The 10,756-nt window shown below is 36.7% G+C and overlaps 1 protein-coding gene across 1 annotated transcript; it reads right to left on the bottom strand.

Moving 5' to 3' along the window:
- Positions 1-725: 725 nt before the first annotated feature.
- On the bottom strand, positions 726-10,117 carry arhgef25b (Rho guanine nucleotide exchange factor (GEF) 25b). The gene is made up of 16 exons (XM_016515924.1): positions 10,022-10,117; positions 8,515-8,641; positions 5,083-5,426; positions 4,548-4,622; positions 4,334-4,458; positions 4,166-4,232; positions 3,986-4,089; positions 3,827-3,896; positions 3,608-3,697; positions 3,425-3,517; positions 2,119-2,169; positions 1,954-2,031; positions 1,548-1,739; positions 1,294-1,474; positions 1,015-1,190; positions 726-843 (listed from the first exon to the last, which is right to left on the bottom strand). The coding sequence occupies exons 1-15, from the start codon at positions 10,115-10,117 to the stop codon at positions 1,018-1,020; spliced, it is 1,866 nt and encodes a 621-aa protein (XP_016371410.1). The 3' UTR covers positions 726-843; positions 1,015-1,017.
- Between the last annotated feature and the right edge of the window lie 639 nt (positions 10,118-10,756).

Raw genomic sequence — 10,756 nt, 5'->3', positions numbered from 1 at the left:
TGAAAAAGAGAATCAGACAACGACAATCACAGACTGCTGAGCATCTGAAGTCTTGTTTCAAGAGAGACTGGACGAAAACTTTGCTCGCAAAACTTTAACAATTAGTATCCTTAATTCCCAAACAATGAAACATTGTAATTAAAAGGAAAGTTGATGTGACACAGTGTTAAACGTGCCTCTGTTCCAACTTTTTTGGAGTGTTGCAGCCATCAAAATCAAAATTTGTTCATATTACAAAATACATGTACGTTGGTCAGTGAAAACTTTGGAAATCTTTTCTTTGTACTTTTGTCAATTAAATAAAAGTTAAAGAGAGTGAACAAATCACAGATTCTTGATTTTATTGCATTTTTACAAAATGTCCCAGCTTCTCTGGAATTGGGGTTGTATATATCACCTCCTCATTCACAATTTCAGCAATATAGAATTAGCAGTAGCTACAAATATAATCTTTATGATCATATTCAGTCTTTCATGAATTATATCCTGTCAGTGACATAAAGTTTAGCTTATACAGTCCAATACCTTGTACCTTATACAGTCCAATACCAATACTCTTGTAGGTTCAAAATACTCAGATTGTTACCATTGTCAAATACTGAAGGTTGTGATAGATTTTCAGTTTGTGTGCATTATCATATTGAAATGGAAGGTAGAAGAATAATTAGGTTCTAATGAATGATTAAATCACTTCAGTCTTTTTTTATCAGACATAATTAACTCGAAAATGGACTTAGTCTTCCTTTATCTCCTTATAATGTTCTCCTGAGGGTAACAGACAGGTATTTTATGAGTTGATGTCAGAGGAAGATAAGAAAATGCCTTTTCAGGAATGTCAGAAAGCTGTAAATTATAGGAGAAGAGTGAAATCATGTTATTTAAATCATGTTTAAATGAAATATCAATACTCTACAAAATATAACACCATGAGACCAGATGGAATTCTGGACAAGTTTGTGAGCTTTTAATTGACAAATTATGATAATGCAACTTCACAACCCAGCAAACACTAACCTTTCAATGAGGCGTATAAGGTTGTGAAGAATTCCAGGAGCGCAGACAGGGCAGAGCCTGGCGGTCTATGGAGGCAGAGCTATAGGGTTGCAGGCCAGAGTTCAGTGAGGGGGAAGTTGTCAAGCTCTTTCCCAGGTTAATTTCTTTTCTCTGGAATTCAATAGGAGACTGCAGGGCTATGACAGGTGAGATAGAGGAGAAGAAACAGAACAGAGCCCATTAAGAATTCTGCTCTAAGGCAAGGTCACAGAAAGGTCATGGAAGGTATGATGATGATACCGTTTAAGAAGTTGCGCTGTGTCTTCAGCATCTGTATGATGTCATTTGCCCAGGTCATTCTGATTTCTGGAGATGATGCACGAAGAATGAATCGGTGCATGCTTCCATCGATATTACGAGACGTCAACACCATCCGACATGGGTCATCTGGGCAATGATCCTCAATGCCCAAACAACTAATCTATGAAAGATACAAATATTTACCCTCATATTTGTTTGCCTTACAATCTTCCACTATCTCCTCTGCTTCTCACCTTGATGCTGTTTTTATAGATGTATCCTGGCAGGGAAAAGCTTTTCTTGCGGTCGATTGGCTCACTGAGGATGACAAGTTGCTCGAAGAGGAACACCCGTCTCTCTTTGGGACGGGAGAGAATGCTGTTCTCATTCTCAGTGAATGTGAAGGTGTCCTGTTGCAAGAGTTTCCCTTGTGCTCTCAGCTGGCCCTATGAACCCAATCAATCATGGGTGATCCGTGTGAATTTTTAGTCTAAGATATAGGTAGGAGTGCTAATAAAACTATAAAGGAACCATAAATTATATAAATAGATCATTATTTTATAAATAATGGACTCGTGCTGTGCTCATTTTGGATACTGGAGCAGTCCAAGGTGAAGTAAACCATTTCCATTTCTGCAGTGTATATGTGTGTCATCTTACCTCAAAACCCTGTAGTCTTCCAACATTCATCATGTCATTACATCGCTTTGGAACAAAACACATCACCTCCACTGCCCTCTGAGATAAGGACACAAAAAGAGGACAGAATAATAATTCAGTGTCACCTGATAATGAGTTTGCTCAGTCTTATAAGCCTGTACCTACCTCAAGATCTTCTGTTTGTCTGCCTGCTTTAGTGTAGTACTTCAAGAAGTCCTGTAAATAAACACACATAAACACAGAATAGGGAGGACATTAGATGAACAGGCATATGGATTTTAGCTCAGCTCCTTAATTTATAAAGAAGGACAAGAATATATATGGAAAATTGAGGAAATGGCTTAAAAGTTCCTGTTTTTTTCCTGTTTTTTTTTTTAAATCAGATCCAGTTTTATCTATATAACAGGGTTCAACAAGGCATGGTCAATTTTATTTTCTTACAAATCACTATATAGCAACAAAAGCCATCATAATACTTTCCTAAATACCTGTTTGTTGCTATGTACTTGGTATCAGCACATACAATGACAAGATTGATAACAATGACTAAACAAGTTTGAGGATAATCCCTGGAATACATACACTACCATTCAAAAATTGGGGGGGTTTAACATTCTACCCATCAGAGAATTGTGGGAAAAAAATGTATCAGAGTTTTTAACATTGATAATAAGAAGAAATGTTACTTAAGCACCAAATCAGCATTTTCGAAGGATTTCTGAAGGATCGTGACTAAAGACTTGAGAAATGACTGCTGAATTTCAGCCTTGCCATCACAAGAATAAATTACATTTGAAAATACATTAAATAGAAAACAGTGATTTTAAATTATTATAATATTTGAACTTTCTTTTTTTTTACTGTATTTTTGATTGAATAAATGAAGCCTTGGTGAGCATAAGAGACTCATTTCAAAAACTTTAAAAATATTACCGACCCCAAAGTTTTGTACAGTAGTCTATTTAAAGAATTTTTTAAGCTGATAAATAATTTTAAGATTTTTCTGTAACATCTAAATTAGGGTGACCATACGTGCTATTTTCCCCGGACGCGTCCTGGCCAGGATTTCTATATTGCTTTGATTCAAAGTACCTCGACAGCGTTTCGAAAACACAAGGAACGGATGTCATACACCGATCGGTCTGCACACGCAAACAAAGCCAAAACCTAGATATTTTAGGCAATATAGAAATCCTGGCCAGGGCGCGTCCGGGGAAAATGGCACGTATGGTCACCCTAATCTAAATGAGTAAAAGGATAGTATATTTGGGTAAAAACACCCAGGTAGCTAAAGCTCCCCTTTTGGAGTCCAACTATGGCTCAAAACAGCATCAAAAGTTTAGGCTGACAGAGGAGGGAAATAGAGAATGAACTAATTTTGGAGACTAATTTTAATACATAATTTGTTTTTAAATCATTTGAAAAAAAGAATAAAGAGCATGTATTTTTGCACAAGCTTACACAAACACACCTTCAGCAGCAGCTGATATTTCATGATTCTCTGAACAGGTTTGATGAGCAGGTCATTTAACTGCAGTCTGTGACCCAGCTGTTGCCTCAGTTCCTACATGGAGAAAGAGCACAGGACAGTCATAGACCTTGACCTCATACACCAACAAGCAAACATTGCCTTATAAATATATTCAGATTTTACCTCAAAATAGGTTTCAATGTACTCTGAGACAATGTGCTCTGATGTTGGCTTGTTCTGACAATAAACCACATACATGTTGAGCCGCCTCTCCTGGAAAACACACAGAGATATTGAATTCTTAACATCTTTTTTAAATTATGCAAGATGGTTTACTGCATTTAATGTTTACTATATCTCCAGCAATTTAACTTGCAAGAAGGAAATAAAACATAGGCTTACATGTTTGATAAACAGTTGTGCCAGCAGGTCAGGTTCACACACACATTTCTCCAACTCTCCAAGAAAATAGCTGAGACAAAAGAAAAATAATGGTAGCAGCTGTAAGAAGGTCAGGTTTACACATCTCAATAGGCACATTCCTATCAATAGGTGACCTACTCTTTGTGCCAGTCGTAGATCTGATGAATGTTCCCAAACACAATTTTATCCTTTCCCGCCAAATACTCGGGCACCCCAACACTATTCATTGTGGCCATATAACCCTGGAGAAGGGAGGAAATGAGAGTTAAAAAAAAAAGAATGAGTAAGATCTACTAACGGAATGCATTTATATGTTACCTCCACCACAAGCCCCAGATCCTCCACATACAGCTTTTCTGTTTCTACCAGCTCTGTCAGCACATATCTATAAGTGAGACATAAAGTATGCCAGATTCGGAGAAGGATTATTAACAATATCTTATTCCAGAAACCGTGGGTTTGGGTCACCATCAATCAAATACCTACATGCTTTTCTCTAAGGCAGTTCTTCTCTCCTGCTCATCATCCTCTGGACTCTGTGATTGTACCTGTGTCTCGTCAGTCAAGTCGAGATCTCTCTCCCCAGAATGCACATCGCAAGACTGATGCCTCTGAAATTGGATTCATTAGCCATCACAAGCACAAATGAGCAATTATGTATAAAAATACTTATTAAGGTCTAGTACTCAGTGTTGTGCACCTGCAAGAGATCATTTAGGTATCTTGGGTAATAGAGACTGTCAGGAGATGTTGGCCTTGAAAGTTCAGCACACTCCTGTATGCCACAGACAGAGAAAGGGTGTACAGTTTTGGTATAATATATCAAAATAACAGAAAATCCCCCCTGTCTCTGTAATAAACAGAACCATTCAAAAGTTTGGGGTTGGTAAGATTTTTTATGTTTTTGAAAGAAAAACACCAATGCTGCATTTGTTTGTTAAAGAGAGTAATATTGTGATATATTACTACAATTTAAAATAACTGTTTTCTACTTTAAAATATTTTAAAATGTCCACATGACCATTCAGAAATAACTGTAATATGCGGATTTTGAAAACTGTTTAATATTTTTGTTGAAGCAGTGATACTTTTTCAGGATCCTTTGATGAATTTGTAACAAAGTAAAAGTCTGTACTGTCATTTTTGTTTAATTTAAAGCATACTTGCTGAAGAAAAGTATTACTATCTAACTGACCACAAACTTTTGAACAGTATAGAGTAAATTATGTCCATACCAGAGATCTGTAGGAGCGGGGAAGTTTTTTGGACTTTTCTATTGGGCTCAATGGGCTTTGAGCAGGTGAGAGAGGGAGAAACATATAGGATGACCCTTCTGGGCTCTGAATGGCCTTTGAGCTCTGACTCTTGCCACCTCCGCCCAGACTAAACCTTCGAACTGGGCTGCTCAACCATCTCTTGAGGGCTTTGACGGAGCGTTTGGGTGTGGTAGATGGTTGTCTAGTGGGAAGAGGCTGATGGTTGCTGGGTGAGATTGGAGAAAGGTCATCAATAGAGATGGACGTTGAAGGTGTATCAGGAGGCAAGGAGACATCGCTGAGACCTGTCAATGTGTATGCCTCTACAATAGACAGAGAGACAGAGAGAGAAAGGAAATGTAGTAGAAGATCTTTAAAACATTTCCAAAAAAAACAAAAGAAAAAAACAGCCTTCATATTTATACTGAAGAAAAAAATGGCAGCTGTGATTATCAGAACTCTGCTAAAAAATATATTGTTGCAGCATTTGACAAATTATTGGATGGCATTTTTAGTTGACTACAAATATTACAGACGATGTAGAAATGACCTTTACTTTCCATTACCTCTGGCCGGCCTTAAATAAGTGATAAGCTTTTTTTCATGTTTTTTTATTTATTATTCTTTACTTATTAATCATTTTAACATTATTTTACCATTAAAGTTAATCTTTTGTCTATTAAAATATTATGGTTTAAAAATAAATTAAATAATTATAAATTAAAACATAGCTTGAAGTATTTTACAGAAAAATTTAGTTTATTTTTTTTAATTTCGGACTGTGCTAAAAAAAAATCTCAATTGACACATCTGCAAAGTGCCAGTTGCTTATTTGTGCTCAAGAAACATTTCTTGTTATAACCATAACCATGCTTAATATTTTTATGTAAATCATGATGAATAAAAAGTTAAAAAAAGAACAGCATTTATTTGAAATATAATATTTTTGCAACAATGTAAAAGTCTTTACTGTCACTTCTTTTGATCAATTTCATGCATATCCTTGCTGAATAAAAGTATTAAGTTCTTTCAATCAATCAATCAAACAATCAATCAACTAATATAATGGTAATGTGGTAGGTAAAATGGTCATGTATGAGAATGAGGATGAGACAGAGAGTTATAAGGTTGATATATCGCAAGGGAATTTCCAGCTCCATCACTAATATTCATCTTGCAGTTATTTTTGCTGAATTTTCCACATAGTCATGAAAGGTGGAATATAAATATAACTGGCAGCACATGGAAGAGATTCTGCCTTATAAGCAGATGATACAGCTTAAAATTATTATTATTATTTTTTCTCCCCACGATTTAAAAGCTGTACAGTGCAAAATGGGGGAAACATGCCTATCTGAAGGGCATGAAGAGAAAGAAAGACTCTGAGAGAGAGAATGAGGGACAGAACAGAAGGTATTCTACCATTTCTGTATGAAATATGGATTAGCTGTTTCTTAAAGGCCACATAACCATAATCCTGCAACAACCATTCACACACACACACACACACACACACACAATACATCAGCAATAATACATTTCTATAGATAATCCATGAAAAATAACACTAACAAAATAACAATAATGGTTCAGCATTTAAACTACAGGTCGAATGCACGTATTATTATGAAGCAAAAGAACAATGGTAATAATGAATTACACTCAGTTTACATGCAAGCAATATTTTTCAAGCTCTAAAATGTGTAATATATAAATTAAGATCTTATTGTTAATCAATCTTTTTGGTCTAATCAAGTTTTCTGGGAACATATTCAGAATGTTAATCCTGTAAAAACTGCAAAGCCTACCAATGTGTAAATACACTCAAGGTACAAATATCAAAAGAGAAAAAGCTACTAATGGATCTCTTACCTTGCTGTCTGAAGCAGCACTCACACCTGGCCAAAACTTTCTGACAGAAGCGTGCACAGCCACACACCCCTGGGCCACGACGCCCCTTCATACCAAACACTGCTGTACCACCCTGCAGCATGCCACTGTGACGATGTTTACTCCTACTCTCCTACTCTCGGTTCAGAGGTAATCCTGAGGTCTGAATTTACATGCAACATCTGTATAATCCCTCTGCTCTTATCCACATAGACCCACATCACATCATGCCTGGGTTCAAAAAGATATTCTTTCTGTAGACTGCCTCTTCACCTTCAGGAGGCAATGAGGAGGGTCAGAAAGTGAAATAATGAGATAGGGAGGGGGATTTAAAAACAGTGATCCTACTTTATTACCACTGTACTGACAGTTGGTGTGTGAGAGAGGGAGGCAGAGAAAGAGGATGGTTATGGTTAATGTCTTGGGCTCCTCATGTGTTCTCCACTGCCAGTGTACTTTGCTTTCTAGTTTCTGTTAACTGTGCACGTCTAGCAGCACCAAAAGGAACTGCAAAAATAATGACCATTTCCAAACAAGTTTCTTAAAGTCACAATGGAATGGAAACACTGAAAGATATATTTCTATGTTATGTGACGTATATGTAAGTGTAACAAATTATTGAAAAAGAAAAAATTTAGGTCGGGGACTTGGTTGCATCAGTTGTTAATTGGATTTTTAGATGTGGTGTTTGCAGCCATGTCGTGAAGACGCTGTGTGCTTCGTTGTGAAAGTGAAGCCCGGCCTCAGCTTACTCTATCCCGGTCTCAGCGCGCATGCTAAGCCGGGGCTTCCCCTAATAATGTTCTTTTTAGCAGCATCATATGACCCCTTTAAAACAGCCATTTCCAGGCCTTTCCTTAAATCTCTGTATAATAGAATTATGTTCAATCTGCTTTCGAGTTTATAATGAGGGAAATTCCTGCAAACATATTCAATAGAGCATGTAGGTTAGATGAGTAAATAAATCCACACATAGGCTACTATCAGATTAAATCATTCATTTGAAAACAGCGTTAGTGATTCAGCTGTACCGCGTCTTCTCTCACTCTCAAAGCGGCTTCACAACTGCGATACAAGACTTTTGCTCGGGTTTCGGGACAGTCGACAGAATTGTCACTTGCCTAATCGAGTCATTGTTGCACCACAGGCTTTATATCTCTCTTCAGGTAGCCTACGACTCACTCCATAGATTAAAAACAACCCAATATTGCCATCTTATGGTGAAACATCAGGAAATATTTTCTATAAAGAGTTCCTCTTTCTCGTTCATGATATGCTACTAAAACACTTATTTTGGCTTCTTGGAATAATGTAGGCTATATCTGTACAGAATGAAATATTCACCTGAAGATAAACCATATAAGGATTCTTGTTCTTGTTTTGGGGCATCTCCATGTAATTGGTTAGAGACTGAGAAAGAGTGTGTTTACATGTTTTGAGTGTATGTGTAATAAAGAATTCCTGTTCAGTGGAAAGAAGACCTCTCCAAATCATTATGAAAGGGAATGTTTGACCCCTCACCTTTACCCTCAGGTATGTGTTTGGGTCTTGAGCTCCAGCTTTGTTCTCCATTTTCCCATTCTGTACCCTTCTTTGAACAACTCTGCTTGTCTTGCAGTAAAACACTCTCTTCTGTGTGTTCTTGCATCTGAAACAGGTCATAAAATGTAGCGTTATCCTCAAGCTCTGAAAGGGCAGAGTTGTAACCAGCTTTATATCACAACAGCTATGAAATACAGTACATGTCCATACCTGAGCAAATTCATATGACCCTTAAAAAACGCATACCTCCTCAAACTAGACCAACAAGACACCGTAAGTCTCGAGAAAACATTTTGGATTTTGGGTGAAATATGACCCTGGTGTCTTGAGATTTGCCTTTCTATGAGGACGTAAATATATGGATATGATGACAATCCAAATAGTTTAAAATCATGCAATTGCCTACGGCATTTTATTTTGTTGGGATGTACAGTCTTTACATGTTTTTCTATTAACAGACCATCCAGACAATGCACGTTAAGCTAGAATGAACAAGTGTATTATGCCTATACTGTATCTATTGTAGGAATACATCCAAATTACAGTGTGCCGGAAGCCTTATCTGTACTTGCTTCCTTCGTTTGCAGTAAACATTTGGCAGGTTGGCCTAGTTGGAGCAATCTCAGTATTGAGCAGATAACTTGTTGTGACAAGTTTGGCAAATTTCTACTGAAGGCTTTAGTTTAGAGCCTTAGGGCTGTTTAGAGAAGTTCAAAGAAGCCCAAACAGTCTTTCAAAAAGTCAGCAATTAAAAAGACTCACTAAAAATACTTGAGACAGATTTTCATGCGGATCATGTAATTTTTGCTGATTGTGTTGCTGGTAAACAGAAAACATGCATCCCTAGGCATAAGAAAAGAGACACAGACTGTGTGGGTCTGAGTTAACAAAGTGTTGTTGGCATGATTGTACATTATTACGGTATTGCTAAAGCATCCAAGTTATTTACACCAGCACAAGAGAGAAAATACTATACTTTAAGAAAGGTAAAAACTAATAATAATAATATAGTGTAGTGTACTGATTAAAATAGTCAGCATAAGGGTAGTTGACATGTCCTGGGGTGTGATATGCTGCTGTTAAAACATTACATTTTGCTAATGCATATTTTTGAGATCTATATAGGGAAATGTAATATACAGACACAGAATTTACATAGAAATCTGTCTGTGAGGGGGTTTAATAAACATTGATGTAAAAGACATTAATGTACATTATCACAAGAACACACAATATTTAGTATGCTATATATGCATATTCACATGAAGAGTCCACTTTCAACTTTTACTGATATAGATACTTTACACTATTGTTTGGTGGAATGTGGTCTCCAAACGTGGCCTAAAAATTAATAATTTTAAATATGCAAAAATGTATGTTGATGGTTCCCGTTAGAGTTGTTGTTGTAGTAATTAAAAAGAGAATTTTATAAAAAAAAATCAATAGAACAATTTAAAAGTTGACATGTATGTGTGTGTTTGCTCACCCAGTGCTGATTACTCAGGGCCAAGGATGGGAGAGTGTTTGATAGAGACATCAGCAGTTGCTCTGTGTTTCCCTGAAGTTTGGCCAAACTCTTCATCTTCTCTTTCTCTGTCTCCAGACTGATGAAGGACAATTTTGGTTGTATGTTTTGTTGTGTCTTCTCAGTGCTGTCCCCCAGTGCTTAATCCCCACTCAGCTCTTCCTTACTCACAGACACACATTCTTATCTTCTCTCCCTCTGCTGTCCACCACCCATTCCCTCCCTCTTCTCCAACACCCTCTTGCTCCATCCTGAACTCCCTGGGCCAGAGAGAGAGAGAGTGCAACGAGAAAGAAAAAAATTGAGAAAGATTGAGAATGCTATCCTACAAACCTCCAATCTCAGCCATAAATAAAGGAATTAAATAAAGTCTTATTTGGCATGTACAGGTCATTATAATTAGTTTTTTTTCTTAGGGTTAGTCTAATGTACTTCTAAAAAAAAACAGCAACATATTTTGTATATGTGACCCTGGACCCCAAAACCAGTCGTAAGTAGCACAAGTATATTTGTAGCAATAGCCAATAATACATTGTATGGGTCAAAATTATTGATTTTTCTTTTATGCCAGAAATCATTAGGATGTTAAGTAAAGATCATGTTCCATGAAGATATTTAGTAAATTTCCTACCGTAAATATATCAAAACTTAATTTTTGATTAGTAATATGCATTGCTAAGAACTTAATTTGGACAA

Source organism: Sinocyclocheilus rhinocerous, unplaced genomic scaffold, assembly GCF_001515625.1.
Source record: "Sinocyclocheilus rhinocerous isolate Xijiao unplaced genomic scaffold, SAMN03320098_v1.1 scaffold85, whole genome shotgun sequence".
NCBI classification, from domain to species: Eukaryota; Metazoa; Chordata; class Actinopteri; order Cypriniformes; family Cyprinidae; genus Sinocyclocheilus; species Sinocyclocheilus rhinocerous.
The sequence above is the reverse complement of the archived record's forward strand: the minus strand, read 5'-3'. Positions and strand labels throughout refer to the sequence as shown.

Coding starts and splice junctions, on each gene's coding strand:
- arhgef25b (XM_016515924.1), bottom strand. CDS start 10,117: ATGAAGAGTTTGGCCAAACTTCAGGGAAACACAGAGCAACTGCTGATG. Junction 4,090..4,165: donor ATCTGGGGCTTGTGGTGGAG/GTAACATATAAA, acceptor TCCCTTCTCCAG/GGTTATATGGCCACAATGAA. Junction 1,191..1,293: donor ACAGCGCAACTTCTTAAACG/GTATCATCATCA, acceptor CACCTGTCATAG/CCCTGCAGTCTCCTATTGAA.